The 20944-nt window shown below is 39.8% G+C and overlaps 1 protein-coding gene across 1 annotated transcript in view; it reads left to right on the top strand.

The window, feature by feature from the left end:
* The window catches only part of KIAA1549L (KIAA1549 like), a 263272-nt gene that overhangs the window by 140783 nt on the left and 101545 nt on the right, over nucleotides 1-20944 (top strand). The window contains exons 10-13 of the mRNA XM_089523106.1: nucleotides 4644-4703; nucleotides 9478-9629; nucleotides 10611-10782; nucleotides 12381-12544. Of these exons, the coding sequence (XP_089379232.1) occupies nucleotides 4644-4703; nucleotides 9478-9629; nucleotides 10611-10782; nucleotides 12381-12544 (548 nt within the window). The remainder of the gene's footprint in view (nucleotides 1-4643; nucleotides 4704-9477; nucleotides 9630-10610; nucleotides 10783-12380; nucleotides 12545-20944) is intronic.

The following is a 20944-nucleotide window of genomic DNA, read 5'->3' as shown; positions in this document are numbered from 1 at the left end:
GGCAGACTCCACTCTATAGTCAATCTAAGGGGTGTCAACCACTACATCATGCCACACAAATTCAAGATGGTGACCCTTCAGTCCATCCTCCACTTTCTCCATCAAGGGGATTGGTTTGATCAATAGACCTGAAAGATGCTTACTTTCACCTCGCCATCAGACTTCAGCACCCAAGTTTCTCTGCTTCGCTGTTGACAGAGAGCTCTATCAATATACCCTTTGGCCTCTCCATCGCCCCCCGTGTCTTTACAAAATGCATTGCAGTGGTCATCTCCCACTTTCATGTCCAGGAAATCAAGATTTTTCCTTATTTGGACAATTGGTTGCTGGTGTCGTCATCCCGCACACAGTTGTTCCGAGTTATCCACACCACTCTTTCTCTCCTCACCAACTTGGGCCTCACAGTCAACCCCTCCAAGTTTGTCTTGGAACCGGTCAGGGTGATAGAGTATATAGATACATCTCTGGACTCTGTTATGGCTCATGCCTGCTTACCCTCCAGCAGGGCAGAAGCTCTTTGGACCCACCTTTGCTCTGATCTCCATATGGACTGTCCTAGAGCGAGGGATATTCAGCAACTTCTAGGCCTCATGGCTTCCACCACAGTCGTAACCTATTTGTCGTGCTTAAGATTTCGGCCTCTACAAGAATGATTTCTCTGTGTTCGACCATCTCAACGACAGACAGTCCAAAGGGCTGACACTTACTCAACGTGTTTGTGCCTCCCTTCGGTGGTGGTTCATCCCCAAGAACATCTTCAGGAGAATGCCCTTTCAACCTCCATAACCCTTCAGGATGGTCACTACAAATGTGTCCTTGACGGACTGGGGGGCCCATTTCGAAGACCTCTGTGTACAAGGCCACAGGAAATGGAAATGCACATCAATGCTCATCAAAGCCATCCAGGTGGTAACAGACAATACTGCCACAGTCTGTTATATTAACAAACAGGGTGGAACTCACTCCCCTGTACTTCTTCATCTTGCTCAACAGCTCTGGACATGGTACCATTAACGCTCCATTTACTCAGTGGCCATTCATCTGGCAGGCAAGGACAATGTCCTAGCAGAGTCCCTCAGCTGGGACAGGGTCCTTTAACATGAATGGATCTCATCACAGGAAGCTTTCTATCTCATTGCTTCATGGTGGGGAACACCCTCCCTGGATCTCTTTGCCCTCTGGAGAATGCATAGTGTCCAGTGTTCTGCACCAGAGCAAGCTGAGGGACAGGCTCCCTAGGAGATGCTTTCCTTCTCAGTTGGAGCCATCGCTTCCTCTATGCCTTCCCCTCACTCCTGTCAGTGGCAAGGATTGTGGCCAAAATCACCAGTGACAGAGCCAGTGCAATTCTACTGGCTCCTTACTAGCCAAGACAACCTTGGTTTGTCTCCCCCCCACTCCACCTGTCCAGAGGCCAATACCTCAGTCTGTCCCACTCCAATGGCGCAGTCCTTCACCTGGACCTACACAGCCTCCACATGACAGCTTGGAGGATCCGGCCTTGACCACTCCAGAATTTCTTCAGGTCCTCTCAGCTTCCAGGAAGGATTCTACCAAGCAGCCTTGCTCTTATAAATGGAAGTGCTTTTTTGCCTTTGATGTGGCTAGAGCTGAGCCGTACTCACCGATTCAACTATCTATGACCTTGCACCTCCTGCTCCATCTGTGTGGTCAAGGGCTGACCTTTTCATCTCTCAAGGTATATTGTCAGCTATTGTAGCTAACCAACTGCCTGGTTCACTGTCGGCTAAGCTCTTCATTTTGCCTACCTTGAAGAGGTTTTTCAAGGGCCTACATTATCTTTATCCTCCGCTAACTCCGCTGGCTCCTTCCTGGTTGCTCTCATTGGTGCTTACGCATCTTACCAGGCTCCCCTTTGAATCTTTGGGGTTGGCAATCCACTTTGAAAACAGGATGGCCATCACTTCATCCAGGAGGTCTTCCGAGCTGACAGCATTGTGCTCGGATGAGTCCTTCTTTACTTTTCACAGGGAGAAAGTGGTCCTCAGGCTGGGCATTTCCTTTCTCCCTAAGGTGGTGTTCCCTTTCCACCTTTCTCAGGATATTGTGCTGCCCACCTTGTATACAGACCCTTCCATTCCTCTGGAAAAGACTATGCCCACACTTGATGTTTGCCATGCTTTGGCATTTTACGTTCAATGTTCTGCTGAGTTCAGATTGACCAACAAGTTGTTTGTTTGTTACAGTGGACCTAGAAAAGGCTACTGGATTGCCCAGACTATTTTTTTCAAACACCCTCCTCCTTTGGGTGTGTGCCCACAATCAACTAGTGCTGTCTCCTCATCTGCCACATTCTTCAGGGGCGTCCCTCTGCCTGATGTCTGCCATGTGATCTCAACCTTCCACGTTTGTCTGGCATTATTGGCTTGATTCCAGGTCTTGTTGGGATGCCAGCTTTGACTGTTTTCAAAGTGGATTGTTCTCTCTTCAGTTCTGCAGTGACTTTCCCACCTGCCACATGTAAACTTTTTAGTCACCTGATTGTGTGAGGCACAGAGATCATGAAGAAGAACAGGTTGCTTACCTGTAACTGTGGTTCTTTGAGTGATCATTTGTGCCCTCACACAAACCCACTCTGCCTCCCTTCAGTCAGGTCCCTGCTAATTTTCTTGCAGTGCACTTGAACTGAAGGTGGAGCTAGATTGGTGGGATTGAGCATGCTCAGTATACTGGAGTGGATGGGGCCTCCCACCAATCTGCTCAGCTTTTCAGCTTCTGAATGGAGACTCTGTGCAGGCGCAAACCCTATTGTGTGAGAACCACAGTTACAGATAAGCAATCTCTTCATTTTTTATATACAGTACCCGCATTGTAGTAATTCTGAAAAACAATAAACACAGATCCAAAATACTGTAGAGAGCAGTGTATCTCAAACTAAGTCCACATATTTCCTCAGGTCCTAATAACCTCTGCTGTAGTGAAAAAGTTTCTATAAAAAGAGACGGACAAAAGGTTCCACAAATGCTAGATTAGTGTTCTCTCTGATCTTCACAGCTCCAATTTTGAGCTTTATTCCCACAAGTCATAGAAAATGGTCCCCACTTGGGTAGTTGCAACAATACAGCATACTGATTGAAGATACTGTCGAAGGTAAATGAAAAGCAATGATAGCGAGAAAGTAAATGAATAGCAATGGTAGCAAATAAGATGATTACCTCCGGAGTTATTTTGAAGTGCTGAGCGTGACCTATAAAGCCCCATAGGGCTTAGGTCTAGATTTCTGGAAAGTGAATCTCCCCTTCTGTATCTTCAAGAACTCTTAACACCTTCAGGGGAACACTTTCTTTTTGTCCTGCAACCATCACAGGCTTGCTGGGAGAAGACATGAGAGAGAGCCTTCTCAGTGGCTGCTCCCATCCTCTGGAACTCCCTCCCTACTTTCCTTTCACCAGCAGAGTAAACACCTTTTGTTTAAGCAGGCTTTTAATAAGTAATTCTGGGGTCAAGCAGACTGGGTTCTTGTAGCAGTCTCTGGGCACTACAGCTTGCGCTCTGTTCGGCACAAGACTGTGGTGACCAGATTCCACAGTCCTGAGGCCGGTGGCAGCCATGGTCCCAAACAGGCCACTGGCAAGGAGTGCTTTTTTTGTACCCCTTTTGCTGGTAGCCTTGGGGCTGCCTTAGGCAGCTGCTGCACAGCTTTTCCCCAGTCCTGGGATGATGCATCATCTGTATGTCATGCCCCTGGATTGGCCTGAAGCTGGTGCTTTTGGCCCATGTGTTTTGGGCCTGTGTTAGGGAGGCTTTTTAAAAACTGGGGTGTGTATTATTTATTTTTTAACTTGTGTATGTTTTAAAATAATTTTATACTGTTTTAACTGTGTCAATTTTTTTAAAAAACTGCATTGGTGGATTTTAATTGATTCCCTCTGTGAGCAACCTTGGGTCCCACTCTGGGAGGAAGGGGGCATATGAACAAAGTAAAATAATTTTGAACAGGTAAATATGGGCAGTAGGCTGCATTTGGAGTTGACTTGGGTGACCGAAGGTTGAAATCTCCTTGCAGATACATGCTTAATATGTGATCTAAATCAATCACTATGCTTATATGGATAATTTTCAGTCTGGTTTTCCTTTTATCTGTGCCAGCACACCTATCAGACTCTGGCTCTACCAGACATCTATGTGTGGGTGTGAAATTTGCCTAAGATCTGCATTGGTAAAATCCAGTAGGGTTAAGTCTTGTACTGTATGCTTATTTCTGGATTTGTGTGACACATCAATAGCATGATTTGAGTACATCCTATACAAATACTACACAATCCTAAGTGTTTAGGGAACGTTATTTTGCTTAATAACCACACATTGTTACTTTATATGCTGTAAAATACAATTGAAGTAACTTAACAATAAATAAAATAAGTCAATAATCCTTAATACAGCCAACATAAGCAAACAAAAGGCAGTAGAATACAGTCAAATATATCATAGAGATTTAAAGAGGGCGAATGTCATCTAACATCCATTATTTCAACCTAAGTTGCTTCCTGTGGTTTATAATGGGATAGTATACATTCAATCATTTGTGTCCAATGAATGAAGTTTATTAATTGATGTTCCTCTCAATCCAGAACTATGACTATTTGGAGTAATTCTTTTCTTTTCCCTTTTTATTTCAATAGCTTTGGAATATCCAAATCTTGATACTTCAGAAGCAACTAGAGACTACTGGGTGATTACAGGTAAAACTTGGCATTTTTAAAGAAATACTTCCCTGCTGCCTTGATGATAGTGCTATTGTACTTCATGTGAAGTTGACAAGTGGAATGTTCATTGGTTTGTGATTTTTGGAACTGGTAGCTAATCTGTTGTTTGGACAGTTCTTTCCTTCTGATTTTAAAACCATGTGTCTCACCTCTTAAGCTCAGAATAACTGGGCTCTAGAAGTTAGGACGTAAACACACATAAATATGAAGATGGTATAATACTAAAGCACAACAGGTATTAACATTGGTATTAAAATGTATGTATATATTTTTCTTACAACAACTTGTGCCTACCCCTTTTCTCTGAATATGAATACCCTTCTCCCTTTGTTTCCTGAGGCTGCCTATTTTTAAGCCATATATCTGTGCTTCTTTATGCTTCACTTAAAAAAAGAAGTCTTCACTTTTTGGTGTGTTATAAAATGTCTTCATGTCCTTTAGCGCTGCTCATGCTCACCTAATTACAGTCTTTGCTATAAGATGGAATGTGAAACTGTGGTTAGTCCCAGGTCCAATTTCATACCCTTAGAACCCTCCAGAGTTTGCACAGACTGGGGAAGAAAATTGAACCAACACCCCAAACCAGAAGCAGCCTGAAGTTGATAGAAATTTTTAACTCCCTTGCTGACTAACAAAAGTGGGAGCTCTACTGCTGATTTGGTCCAATTCCTTTTGAGTGACACCAACGACTGTGTAATGCATAGAGTGGCTCTTTTTGCCATGGCTGCAAAAAAGATTAGAAAGAGAAAGTTAAATAAAATCACCATAAATTGCCAGGGAGATGCCAAGTATTAATTAGATTTTATGATTATATCATATTTGTTTATTAATATCCAGGAAAGATGTCTCTTTTTCCATTTGTCCTTTTTAACAGTTAATTATTTTTAACTGCAAATTAAATGTTGGGACATTTTTTGTCCTTTTCATTCAGTACCTTTTGTTTTAAATGTTAAATGTTTTATGTTTTTTGATAAGCTCATTTCGTCATGGCCTTAGTACAATAAATGTTAAATTGACTTGACTTGATATTGAAAAACAGCTCTTTTGTATCGTGTCTGCATGGGTCAAGACACTCTGGGAGCAGCCTGGAATATCCTGGTCCTGAAACTGTCCCCCCCCCCCAACTGCCTGTTATCTGGAGCCCTCCATTCTGACACTGGGTAGCTGTTTTCAGGTGTGTCCCACTGTGTTGCCTGGCAGAGGTGCTGCTGCAGCATTTACTTTGCTCTGAGGTCAGAAGGAGGTGCCCAGTGTTGATCAGGCCTGGGCACCTCATTCTGATCCCAGAGCGAGTGATTTGTGGCAGTAGTGCCAGGTGGCACAGCAGGACATGTTTTAAACAGCTGCCATGCATTGAATGGAGGGCTCTGGATCTTCCAGGAAGATCTGGAACAACTCATTACTTTTTTTTTACTCTTTTTTAAGATGGGTATATTTGGTCTGTGCAGGCAGAATCTTGATTTAAATAGGGCAGAGTGGCTCTGCAGCCTATTTAAAAGGTGATGTGCTGCTCCAGGAGGCTTCTAAGGGCCATGAATGTGACTGAATTAAACACAGGTTTGTGCTTTGAAAGAAATGGAATCAGAAGCAGGAAGTAAGTTGATGATTGAAGAAAGGAGTATCTGTGTGGATCTGATTCAAGTTCAGGCAGACATATTTTCATTCTACTTCTACATTTGTAAATGAAGGAAATCTTAGGGCCAATTCAGACTACCTTTTAACCTGGAGGAGAAATCGATTCTTCCACGTGAAGTTCATATTGGGCCCGATTCTGTCACAATCCATTTCGAGGCATGCACAAGGCAATGCCCTTTAGCACGGGGTATCCAGATTCGGGGCAAAATCCGTCTTTTCTGAAAAAACCCGGGTTCCACGAAATATGAACTTGCCCCCGATCATGATCAGGGCAAATTCAGGGAGGGATTAAGGTCAGAGGGCGGGTAGAGGGCAGAGCATTCCCTCCCCTCATCGGAGAAGGAGGAGGAGGAGGAAAGAGCCTGGATGCAAAAAGGGGAATTTGAGAGGAGGCTAAAGGGGGAAATCAGGGTGACTGACAGGGGCTGCAAAGGGCTGTCAGAGGGAGGGCGGGGGGGACTGGAGAAAGTGATGGAGGAGGAGGAGGATGAAGGAGCCCCAGGAAGAAGGGAGCCATGGAGGGCATCATATAGCGGAGCAGGAGGAGGAGGATGAAGGAGCTAGGGCAGAGGGAGGGGAGGGTCGGAAGGGAGGAGGAGGAGGAGGATTGCCAAGGGAAATTGGGCTGCGGGGACAAGCCGGAGGAGGGATGTAGGGAAATCAGGCTGCAGCAGAAGGAGCCTCTTTTATTTTTGACAATCTATGCGCATGACTTTTTGGATGACATGACTGTGTGCTTGCTTGTGCTGCTTTCATTTCCTCTTGCTCCTGGATTATTATTATTATTTGTGTTATATGTGGATGCTACAGTCAGAATGCCTGCCCTGCATTTCCCTTTTATTCCCAATTGATTCCATGGGTCTACTTTAGTTGGAACTGACAGGTCACTCTCTCTCAGCCTCAGTGGAAGGCAATGGCAAACCTCCTCTAAAGAGAATGTAAGCAGGAGGAAAAGGGTCAGTTCAGTTCAGGTCAGAGACAGGGCATGAACGGAGCTCGCATCAGGCACCTTCTCCCCCTTTTTAATTTTTAAAATTATTTTTGACAAAATATGTGCATGTTTTTTGCTTGAGGTAGATATATAGATGGATAGAACATGGCTAGCTGCTTGTTCCCTTTCCCTTTCATTTGCTCGCTTCCAGCAAAGGGGAAATGTTGCGAAGGGCAAGACTTTTTCCTTTGGGAATGAATGCTACAATCTGAATGTTACAACGTTGCTCTTGTCAATTTGGCAAATTGGCAAATTGATACATGCTTTTGCTACTGTCTCTAAGGAATTCAGGGGTAGCCCTGAATTGCTTTTGAAAGCAAAAAAAGAATGCATGGCAATCACATTCTTTTCTGGCATTTCTGAGGTGAGGAATTTATTATTATTATTATTATTATTATTATTACATGTGTAAAAGGCATTCTGGTGTGGCAAGGAGGGGGGGGGGGATACAGGATGCATTAGCTTGCATTTTGGGGTTGAAAATGGAGCCAAGGGCAGATCATAACCTGCACTGACTCAGATGCCCACAACACACACACACAGGAGGTTTTTAAATTTGACAAAATGTGCACATTTTGGTGCATTTTGTGCCTGGCTCTATAAAAAAAAAGGAGGGGGGAAGCACACTTCCAATGCCCCAATGAGTGCTGCAAACGTCACCTATGACAATCGCTTGATTGACAGCAGGCGCCTTCATGTTAAACCCAATTCCCCCAAGAGGGCATTTGGGTTAAAATGCCCCTGATTTGTAGTGAGCACTTGCTTACGGAGAGATTCGGGAGAACCCCCCCCCCCCCGAATCTGCCCAGTTCCTTCCAGAGCAAAACCGCCAGTGGGAATGGGGCCTCAGAAAATTGCTCCCTTTCTCTTCTGTCAAAAGCAAACAAAATTCTAGAGTTTATCCTGGTACTTCTTGCTGCTTGGGAAATAGGGATTGCCTAATAACATGATTTTAGTTTTCTTGTCAGCAAAACATGATTGGGTACAATTTATATATTAACATAAAAGTATATTGGTAGGAGAATCAAAGCTTTCTGGATCTGTAGCATTTGGTCTGCTTGCTTTGCCTCAGCTGGAACTACCTCCACAGAGAGCATTATCCAAGATAAACAGGTATTTTTAATGCAGCTGATTAATTCCATCTTGTTTATGCACCTTCACAAATAGATTTCCAGACTATTTCTGTGTCAGGGCCAGCTTTTCCTGTGTTATTTTGACTTCCTAGCCAAATCCATTTGAATCCTCACTGTTCAGTTGCTTTTGTGCAGGTGTCCACTTCCATTCTTCATGCCTTAATTCTTACTTCCAGCGCTCTCAGAGAGACAGTTTCCTGTTTCTATGCTGCTTCCCTCTCCAAACATTACAGCTACTCATGGGGATGCCCAACTCCAAACATATTCAACCTGTTTGGCTTCATGTGGGTTTAGACTGCTGTCTTAAGTTCCTTAATGTGTTCTTTCACTTTGCCTTGGATTTCCATTTCCTCTGTGTATATACCTCTGTGTGTGTGTGTGTGCGTGTGTGTGTGCCTGTGTCTCAGTCACATGTTATTGTTTTTTATTGTCTCTCTCTCTCTCTCTCTGTGTGTATATATATATATATATATATGTGGGGGGAGAGAGAGAGAGAGATTTTACTATTGTCAGACAGGCGTGCAAATACATAGGTTCTCCACAGGTGAAGAACAGTGGGAGGAACTTTTTTTAATCACAAAGAAAGCGTGTTTAAGGCAGAGGACATGTTAATAATCCATATATTTAACAAGATCTATAAAGAAAAGGGATGTCATTAGAGGAGCAAGCAAAGGGATTTAAGTTGTGGAGTGACAAATTTAGATTAAATATTAGGAGAAAGTTCTGACAGTAAGAGCAGCTCAGCAATGAAGTAATCTGTCCCCCAAGGGTGATGAACTTGTGGAACTTGCCTCCTTGGCAGTTTTTAAGAGAAAAAAAAAACTTTCACAGGCATGCAGTAGTTTTTGTATAGTCAGTCATAAAGGACGAAGTTGGATTAGGTGACCCAATTTGTTCTTCCCAGCTCCATGACTGTACATCTCCCTGCAGCCCAAATATTAAGATATTATTAATCTATTGCTACAGGTTATTTTTCCCTCTACTATTGCAGTTATACAAGGAGTTGACGTCACATTGATGGGGGTGAATAATCAGAGTTTTGCAAGATTAATGGAGCAGCGTTTAGCACCACTATTCATGATGTCCCATCAGCAAGGAAGACGATTTAAACGAGCTACTACAGTTGGTAGTTACACTGTCCAGGTAGGTAATAAGATTGTAACAACTACAGTGAAAGCCTTCTGATGCTTCTCCATTCTTTTTACCATCTTTCTGTTACACTTTTGTAGAAACCACATTGGAGGGCTCCTTTAAGAAATGTAAATGAAAAACAGGACAGTATTTGAGAGCCCGCATAGTGTAGTGGGTTGAATGCTAGACTAGGACACTGAGAGAGCAGGGTTCAAATCCTCACTAGGCTATGGAAAGCCACTGGGTGAACATGGGCAGGTTACCCCCTCTCAGCCTCAGAGGAAGGCAATGGTAAACCCTCTCTGAACAAAATGTGCCAGGAAAACATTGTGATAGGTTTGCATAAGGGTCACCATAAATCAGAAACAACTTGAAGGCACACAGCAGCAACAACAGCAGCAACATTGAGTGTACTTTATTTTATAAAGGAATTTGTAATTAAAATCACCTTTCACAAATAATTACTTTTTCCTCTTTCCATCAAGTGTGAGCTTCATAGATTATAAACTTTCTATATAATTTGAGAGCCAGTGTGGCATAGTGGTTTGAGTATTAGACTATGACTCTGGAGATCAAGGTTTGATTCCCAGCTTGGTCATGAAACCCACTGGGTGACTTTGGGCAAGTCACATACTCTCAGCCTCAGGGGAAGGCAATGGCAAACCTTCATTGAACAAGTCTTGCCAAGAGAAGCCCATGACAGGGTCTCCATAAGTCATAAACGACTTGAAGTCACACAGCAACAAAATAACAATATAACTGATCCACTTAACATTGGCCCCATAGATTTCCCTGATTCCCAATGTCATGACTGTACAAAATATTTTCTGCTTGAGTATTCAAGCATGTTGCAGTTCTAACCAAGAATGCAAATTTAATTTACTGGTCTGTTTGCATATTAATTTTATCTTGTTGGCACAGTGATGAGCTTATTAAAATTGTAGATGTGATCTTTTTTCCTTTGTCATTGCTGTCACTAAATTAAAAAAAAAGATGGTGAAAATGCAGCGAATTCCAGGTCCCAAGGATCCTGCTGAATTGACTTACTATACTTTATACAATGGGAAACCTCTGCTGGGCACAACAGCTGCCAAACTTTTGAGCACCGTTGATTCACAAAGGATGGCATTGACACTGGGATATGTTGTTCAAGTACAAGCTGACCGTAAGAATGCACTTCTGTGTTTTATTGCTTTAAAATAATTTATCACAATCATGATTGTTCCTTTTAGCACCCTGGAAAGGCCACCTCTGCTGAAGATGGAGGTGGCTGCAGGCTGCCTGTTCAGGGGCGGTCTGCACGGTCCCTTAGTTTCACTTATGTAACTGTGATTCATGGCTTCTGAACAAACCAGTGTATTTAATCCTCTTACCATCCTGACTGTTTCTTTCTTAACTTCCCAGTCTTAAATCTCCTTTTCTCTTTTTTAATCCCTCCTTTCCTTATCCTCCATCCTACTCTTCATCTACTCATTTCTTCCACTTCCTTTTTTATTATTATTTAGCCATAGTTTGAAGTTGACTTACATATCCTGGCTTGTTTGGAAGCTATTAACCATAATTCCTAGTTTAGGGAGAATGGGAAGCTGCGTTTCTTGTATTGTTCACTCATTTTCATCAGTGATGCACTGGATTGCCTGAAGTTTGCACATGATTTCATGTATTAAGATGAGATACTGATTGCCTGACCCAGGCAAGAGTATCTTCTCTAGAGTAGGTAGGCTTGGTTTAATTTTGTCATAAACGGTGCATCGCATTGTTAAAGCATAGGTTATATGGATTACTCTTATGTAAAATAAAGTATAATTTCTGATAAATTGTAAAAATATTCGAGGTCACCTCAGTTTTTAATTCACCCCTGAGATTACAACATTGTCTGGCTAGCTATGGATACATTTATATTACATTATTGATTTTAGTCTCTTTCCAGCTGGAAATAGTAATGTGACCTACACCTTTCTTATTTCTAGTCACTTCACTGCCATAAATGCTGTATTACTTGTCATTCTCTTGTGAATATTATTACTTGAATTTTATGAAAAGAAGCAAAGCATTCAATTAGTACTATATAAGAACTTGCACTGAGGAAGGAATTGCCACCTCTGCCATAAATGACAAGAATTACAGTGGTTGCTTGTATAATCCATGGTTTAACTTGGATGATGTGGAATATAGGAATACCAATTTATACCAAGTTGCATCATTGTGCTCAGAAATGTCTTCACTGACTGGCAGTGGCTCTCTGAGATTTCAGCTACAGGACTTTCCCATGTCTCCTAAAACTGGAGCTGGAGCTGGAACTTGGGGGACCTTTTGATAAGATTTCCTCTGCTGCTCAGCTGTACTCTTGCCACAAAGTGAACTTGAGCTGGTATTTCTGTTTACTGTATTTTCTAGTCAGTTTTTCCCCTGTTTTCCTAGGAGCTGATGGTAATGATTTTTCACTATGAGTGCTAGAGCATAATTTGCATGCTTAAGGTTCCATTTCCAGTCATGGGTATATCCAGTTCAAATCCTGAAAAAGTTACTTTTGGGCTTCAATATTCAAAATCACCTCAGTAGGCTAACCACACTTCAGGCTGCCAAGGGAATGTGGTAGTCCAAAAATAGTAACATTTCTAAGCTCTGCTTTGAGCTCTGCCAGTCTAAAGATTTTGGGACCTAGTGTGTCAGTAGGGATTTGTCAATACTGGATAGGATGGCTCATTGGTCTTTCTTAAACTGGTATTTTGAATTACTGACTTCCTTTCTTGGTGTACATAGCTGTGGTGAAAAATCCACCCAACAACCTGTGGATCATTGCAGCAGTGTTGGCTCCCATAGCAGTTGTTACGGTCATCATCCTCATTATTACGGCTGTTCTGTGCAGGAAGAACAAAAGTGACTTCAAGGGGGACACAATGATGAACTTGCCACAGAGAGCCAAAGTAAGTGATTTTCATCCTACATTCAGAAATGTGAACCTGTTTCTTTACTATTATATTCTTCCATAATAGAAGAGAGACTGTACCATTTTGGGGCAAATTTTACTGAAGCAGTAAGGCAGTGATGAAAGAAGTATGGAAGACATTCCCAGATACAGGAATAACTATGCTTTTTTAAAAAAATAAATCTTTATTTGAATTTATATGCACCACATTAAAATACACACACATTTTAAAACAAACGTTATATCTGATCCTCAAAAGAACCTCATATAGGCTATTTATCCTACACTTCCATACCTTACAAACTTACATTCACTTTCTGCCTTCCTATATCACACTTCCCATTCTCTTAATCCTTTTACCATCCTGACTGTTTCTTTCTTAACTTCCCAGTCTTAAATCTCCTTTTCTCTTTTTTAATCCCTCTTTTCCTTTTCCTCCATCCTACTCTTCATCTACTCATTTCTTCCTCATCTTCCACTTTCTTTTTCTTACCTTCTTGCCCTCCACTTACTCCTACCTTCTTCACATACTCAAACCTTCATCCACTTACTAGACCTTCCATCAATCTTTCTGGATTACTTTCATTCTCACTCTTTCATACCTAAAATGATCCTAATTTATCACATACACTCCAATTTTCTTCCTTGCCTTCTCTAGGATTTCCTTTACTATATCATGACTTCCTATCTACTTTTAGTTTTATCTTGTCCAATTTTTATTCTATCTTATTCTTTCCTGAAATTCTATTTTCAATTATACACTAAATTAAATAACATCTAATATTACTTATATATCCTATAAAATTTAAATCCTAAAATGGGAAGCTTATCACTGCGATTGAACCCCATAATAGTTCAATCAATATAATCAATATTATAATAATATTATAATAGGTTCAATCATAATAGATTGAAACTTTCAAAATAGTTGATAACTGGTTTCCATTCATTATAAATTTCATCATCTGGTCTGCCTTTAAGTAGCTGGGTTAACTTACCAAGTTCAATTATTTCATACAATTTGAGAACCTACTCTTCTTCACTGGGGATGTCTTTATTTTTCCACTTCTGTGCATAGGTTATCCTAGCTGTAGTTATTAGGTAATATAATATTTTCCCATATTTATTTTTCTGATCTTCCTCTAATATTCGCAATAGGTAACATTCTGGAGACCTTTGCATTTTGATATTAAGTATAGAATTTCTTGTCTCATTAATTATTTTCCAATATGTGTTCGCCATTCTACAAGTCTACCAACAGTGGAAAAAGGTGCCGACCATCTCACCACCTTTCCAACAACTATTTTGTTTTTTTATATATTCTAGAAATTTTTTGGGTAGTTCTATACCAATGATAGAATATATTATAAAAAATTTCCTTTAACTTCTGTGATGTTGAGTACTTCATTCCTTTTTGTCACACTTTTCCCCATTGTGCCAGATTATTCAGATGTCCTACATTTTTAACCCACTTTATCATTTGATATTTAATGTCCTCTTGTTCCGTGTTTATTTTCAAGCTTTGTATAATTTTTCACCATTTTTTTTTGGCTCTCCTCTAATTCCAATTCAATTTTATCCAACTATTTCCAATTCAATTTTATCGCTTTGGAATCCTCTAATTTTCCCATCAACTTTATATCTTTCATATACTTGCCTTAAAAGAAATCAATTCATAATTTCCCTTCTTCTTCTAATCCAGCTTGTGTTTTTAATATAAATATCCCCTCTTGATTTTTAAGTAATTCTTCATATGTAAACCAATCTTCTTTCAATCTTCCTTCTCTTCTATAGAAAGCTTCTAGAGGGGAAACCCAAAGGGGAATTTTAGATGTTATACGGAGTTTATATTTTTGCCACACTCGTATTAAAGATCTCCTAATACAATGGTTAGTAAGTTTTTATTTACCCTTTCTTTATCATATTCCAAATATCCATGCCATCCAAATCTGATAGCTTTCCCTTTGAGTTCCAATAATCTTTTATCCTTTAATAATATCCAGTCCCTTATCCAAACAAAACAATTTACTTCAAAATAGATCTGCAAATTTGGCATTCCCAATCCACCTCTTTCCCTTGCATCTTGTAATGGTTTGAGTTCAATCCTAGGCTCCTTACATTCCAGATAAATCCAGTTAGGTCCCTATGCCAATCCTTAAAAGGCTTGTCAGATATAATTATTGGTATCATTTCAAACAAGAATAAAATCCGTGGCAGCACAGACATTTTTATAGCTTCAATTTTCCCTAAAAGGGATAAATTTAGTTTTCTCTATTTAGTCAGGTCTCCTTTGATTTGTGCCCATAATTTTATATAATTGTTTTCAAATAGTTCCAATGTTTTATCTGAAATTATTATGCCTAAATATTTTATTTTTTTCTCTATTTTTATACTTGCTTTTGCTAAAAGTTCTGTCTCTTCTGCTTTTGCTAAGTTTTCCCCAATCATTGCTGATTTTTCCCTATCTTACACGCTGAAATCTCTCAAAATTTCAGTAATATTTTGTTCAATCTTCCTCTATCAAGTGGAGTATCTAAAATAATCATAAGTTCGTTGCTTTAATTGTGTATTCTTTTACTTTATGTCCTTTTATTTCCTCCTCTTTTTTAATAATTCCAATCAATACCAATACCAGAAATAGTAGTGGGGACAATGGACATCCCATAACTGTGGGAATAACTATGCTTAATAGTAGCTGTTCTGTTCTTTTTAAAATAAGTTGGTGAAAAGGAGATCTGCTATATCTCCCTTACTCAGAATAAGAAATCACTGCACAATTTATTTTGGTTTTCCTCTCCTCCTTTTCCAAGAGAGAGAAGTCTAGCTGTGTATAAAAGGTCTTCATAATAACCTCTCTGTATTTACATCTAGAATCACAAAATCATAGAGCTGGAAGAAAACATAAGGGACATCCAGTCCAATCCCCTGCCATGCAGAAATACATAATCAAATCATTCCCAACAGATGGCTGTCTTTATCGGTTGGACAGGAATTACGGATATATTATTATATATTACGGATATATAAAAGGAAGAACAGATACAATATTTCATTCACATGAACCCATTTTCTGTAAAAATCTCAAATTACTGCTGTCATCTCTCTGCTATGCAGTCTCAAAAACTGCTGTGGGGCATATCAATTGTTCTGAACAGACCATAACTTAATAGAGACATATCAATGCCCATGCCAAGTCTAAAGAGAAAATAATAAGACAGCAATGTTGTAAAGAGAGAGAGCTATTCACCAGCTGGGTCATTGCGCCAAACCAATAAACTCAATTTTACTTCACCATGTCAATATGGTAAATAAAATCTGATTTAATCAAGTGCTGCTTCAGACTCTGATTATAGTGTGTAACTTTAATTGATATAAGAGCAAATTTTATTGTCAAAACCATTTGTTAAAACAAATAAGTAAAATCACCAAAAATGCAGAAGCATTTGTATTTTAACATTATTACTAATATTTACTTGCTTTTTAATATTTATAATTTATTGATAATTTGTTTTTTAATTATATTTGACTTCTGCTTGTTTTTTTACTTACATTGCAAGCTACTTCAGATTCCAGTTACGTGAGAAAGGCAGGATACAGATCAGATTGAATAAACAAATACTATAAGTCAAATTAATATACTCCTTCTTTATTCTCATCAATATAAGACTAGAGACGTCCCTCCACATTCATGAAGTTTAGGGGAATAAGACGCGCCCCCCCCCCTTCAATGTGGAAAAAACGCGACTATCTACTCCTCCCCTATGAGGAAGCCAGTTAAAGGGAAGGGTGAGTGGGGGAAGAGAAGCAGGAGCACATGCTCCTTGTTTCCTGCCCGCCTGTCCCTTTAGCCTAGGAACTAATTCTGCTTTTTCCTGGCCAACCAGGCAGTGATCTGGCTGGGAAAGGGTGGAGGCACCTCCATCCCCCATGAACCTTTCCCAGCTGATTTGCTCCTGGGCTTTTTTGCCCCAAGGGGAAAAGCCAGGGAGGGAGGGGAGGAGGAATGCCCAGGTTAGTAGCTTGACCTCACAAATAATCAAAACCACAAGTGTCAAGGCTGCAAATATGGAAGGCCGACTGTACATTGTATTAATATTTATCTTAATACAGTTTGGCTGACAAATACTATATTGTTTTCCTGAATGAAACAACAGCTTATTGTAATTAAAACCGGAGTTAAATACTTTATTTTGACAGTTCATAAACAGGAGACTTGCAAATAGTGGAAAGATGTTCAGCACTCCTCCTCATCCCCACTTTGCCTCACTATGGCTACATTGAAAAACCAAGGATATATTTAGGTACAACATATTAAGCTCATTATCTCTTATGTTCCCCCTTTTTTGCTTTTGCTTTAGGTGATATTGTTATTTTGTCATAAGGATATGATCCTGCACCTAGAAAATGAGTTAGATTGCCAGTGTACTTTGGACACTTATTAGAATGGGGACCTTTTACCTTTATGATTTTATGAAGGTTGATTGGTTTTATCTTCATTGACCTTATATATTTGATTCTCTCACCTTTTTGTTTTTATCCTGATTGTTTGTATTTCTGTGTAACATGAGTAGACTTCTGTTGGCACAATAGAAGTTTGCCTTCCTGCTGTAGAGGTTCTCTCAGCTGTTGGTATTTCTGAATTCTGTGTAACATGAGTGAATTTTCTGTTGGCACGATAGAAGTTTGCCTTCCTGCTCTAGATGTTCTCTAAGCCCTCCTCCATAGATCTTGGATTGTGTGAGAGTGGGATTTGGGTGGGAATTGAAAATTTGATCCATCATTGGGGCGTGTATTGCTGGCAGAGAGATAATGTTGGGTGAAGACCATTAACACCCCCCCCCCAAATAAAATGATTTATATTGTATATCACTGTATTTGTTGGTTGAATGCAAACGTAATGTACACGTGTTTTATGGAGGGAAAGGTTGAAATCAAGCAACGCAATGTTTATGTATGCATCACAGCACACCATTATACTTGCTTATGGAGTTCAGTGTCTTAATGCTGGGGTGGGTGGGAGAAGTATTGTATTTCTGCATTTTTTCAAAAGCAAACTATGTAGTGCAACTGTGTTCTGACAAGGATTTTCTGTATCCTTTATAATTCAGATTCTCTTGCATGTCTTGATATAGCTAATACATCAATTATTTTCTAGGGAAAAAAAACGTACCACAGGGCAGTCCACATGCCCTTATTGGAAACCTCTCAGGGTTTTATCAGAGAAAGAAACAATAGTAGCAAATACATTTTGCCTAAAACATCTGTAAACAGGAGCAGGGAGGACACATAAACTTATCTGAAAGAGTTTATTTGGTTTAGGTTGCTTGCTGAGAGTTAGGATGTCAGGCAGCACCTCATTGGAAATTACTGTGTGGCACAGAATGTTCCCTGATATCTTTGGACACAAATTTGTTTGACTGCTGTGCATACATTGGTGCCATATTAGATCCCTAATGGCTAAAGGGAGAATTCAAAGACATAGGCAATGTTAGTCTGTGCCAGTATGCAAATGGATCTTGTAGCACCTTTGAGACTAACTGAGAGGTAGGGGTAATAGCATAACGTTTCATAAACTGTTCCAAACACCCCCTCGGATACAAAATCTGCAGATGTTCAAGTTCAAGTTCCGTTGTCCCCAGTGGCAGCACGTGCACATGCACATAGGGACAATGGAACTTAACGGTATTGCGGCTGTGTGCACATACTGCCACAGAACAACGGGGACTGTCCTTAATGGCATTGCAGCCACATGTACATGATGCCATTGGGGACAATGTGGGCTTGCTGTCTATGGATGCTTGAATCTGTGGGTGGCAAGTCCATGGATACTGAGGGCTGACTGTATGAGGCAACTTCCTGTGTTCCTATGGACATTTTGATATAAAGTGTTCCCCTAGAATTAAAAAAATTGAAAACCACTAGTATAATAGAAACCTGTTATCAAATTTTGACAATATTATTCCCCTCCTCCCTTGTCAGTAGGGCTAGAGCAGGAGTGGGAACCTGTCCTAGGACCAGAAGGCAAGCATGTCCTGAAACCTTCCCTAATACCTACAATTTATTTAATTTTTAAAATAGAAATCCACTGTATTCTTTGAAGGTTCTTGGGGCATTTTCACTAGTTCTGGGATCCTTTTTTACATTCATGAAAAGTCATTTTTTCCAATCTAGAAATAACTTTTATTTTGAAAGCAGAGAGACAGTGGGGCTCAGTAAAAGAAAACTTTTCCCCAAAACTTTAGGGGCAGGGTGGTGGAGTGCTGTACTCAGTTCCCTAAGAGGACATATCCCCTGGGCTGCACATGACTCACTCCAGTGGTGGTCATGCTTATGAATGGGCTCATATTTATGAGCTATCCAGAATCAAACCTAAAAATACACACATATTAAAGATCTAGTATTGTAGGAACTGGCTAGACATATATGAGCAGTAGGTGTAAGTTTCCCCCGCTGTTTTAAAAGTATTTATAGCAGAAATGGAAGAGGTGGTGCAATAAAGGTTGCCATACTATAAGAGAGGATATTCTGAATCATTATTCTGAGTAAAATACAGTCAACATATAACAGCAGTTTTAGGAATGGTTACAGTGGTTTTAAAAAAGATATTAACCTTCCATTTCATGCATCATTGAACCCATCTGAACCACCATCTTCTACTCCACTGCTACATTAAAAACATGGATGGGGCTGTTTCCTATTTGCAGATCTCCTCCTATTTGCATCTTGTTTGGTCTGGAATACTGTGGTCAGCATCTGTATGTAATTTCTGTGGGTTAGGCTGGTGCTGTCAGATTTGGTCAGTATAATTAAAGGGATACTTGTACAGCAGAATTAAAAGATATATAGGTTCTTCTGTTTTCTGATTTCTGAGTTCCAATGTACAATATTTGATTAGTAAAATTAGAAGAACATTTCATTTTCATGTTAGCCTGCTTAAAGTTTTAGTCTATTGGGCATAACAGTAATTGTAATTGCTAGCAAACTATTAAGCGTAAAATCCTGACAACTCAAATAGTTACCAGTTGTATATGTGTGTGTAGTGAATTTAAATAGACTATTTAGTTTATAAAGAATCCTAAAACTGCTTGAATACTGCAGCCTTTCTGGATGAAAAAATCTGTTCTGTGGCTGTGGCTAAAATGGTGTTATTTATTTGCTTATCAAAAATTATGTGTAAGAAGTCATGTTATGTTTAGATTTGAAGCCCATCTAAAAAGTGAAATCCATCTTATCTCCTAGGATAGCTACTTTTGGGACTTTTGAAGATATTTGCTTTACAACACGCACACAATTCAGGCTCTACAAAGAGAAACCTCCTTGCTTTTATCTTTGTGGAGTGTATCTGTTTTTACTTGCTCTGCTTGCTCTGATTTCTTATGTCAAGGGGGAACAAGGAGTGTGATGCTGCATAATCACTGCTGCAGTCCTGCCGCTGTTTCTGTTAATAGAGTTCTGTGCAATGCAGTTCTTTGTACAGAAGAGCTGTCTGCTAGACCACCTCTTAGAATATTCCTTTCGTGTACAGAACTAAGTGAATTAATGAAAGGGATAATTAATCCTTTAGCTTTCAGTATGGCAGTGCATAGCAGGAGGGCAGGAGGCTCCTTACCACCTGGGTCTGCTGTAGTGTAAAGAACAGCTCTTCAAAGGATGCTTAGCAAAGGAATATAATTTGGAAAAGAGCAGTGGCTTTTTAAAAAGTGATGCAGCCTCTGTGCAATTACAGTTCAAAACATTTGGAGAACTATTGAATCTTTTTGCTATTCTTGACTAATTTTAACAATTGAGATGTTCTATATTACAGTTTCACAGTTATTCACTAATAAATTGGGGAAGGGGGAAGGTGAATGAATACACATAAACATGCCCTTCTTTATGCACAGCTTCAACATAAGGATAGCCAATCATGTGAAACTTACAAAGAGCTTCTGCCTAGCACAAAGTTTACTTACAAAGATGAGTGATTAAAATAAAATGTGCTGGACTTGATTGTCTGATTTTTAAAAATGTCTTGACTTGAATTCTGTGGTTGTCTTTGTGTTAATTTTTTGTAATTGACATGATTTGGGAGACGTATGAATGGCTGAAAATGTCAGTGGTATTTGCCTTTTGGCCTTTTGCCTTTGTGACAGGTGGAATATACCTGCGGTTTTAAATTTTGTTTTATATGAGTGGATTTCTCTGTGACTCCCTTTGCTCCATCACACATGCTTCTCAACCAGCTTTTAGTGCACTATTGCAACTGCAATGAATTGGGCACATTACAAGACTAAAATAATTTTTGTGTCTTATACCTGAAGTGCACACTTTTTTAAAAAAAATGCTGTTATCTTTCATTTGTTGTTGTTGTGTGCTTTCGAGTTGTTTCTGACTTATGGTGACTCATGATGTTTTCTTG

This window comes from Sceloporus occidentalis, unplaced genomic scaffold (assembly GCF_023333645.1).
Source record: "Sceloporus occidentalis isolate IW3139 unplaced genomic scaffold, rSceOcc1.0.p SCAF_4, whole genome shotgun sequence".
Lineage (NCBI taxonomy): Eukaryota > Metazoa > Chordata > Lepidosauria > Squamata > Phrynosomatidae > Sceloporus > Sceloporus occidentalis.
The sequence above is the reverse complement of the archived record's forward strand: the minus strand, read 5'-3'. Positions and strand labels throughout refer to the sequence as shown.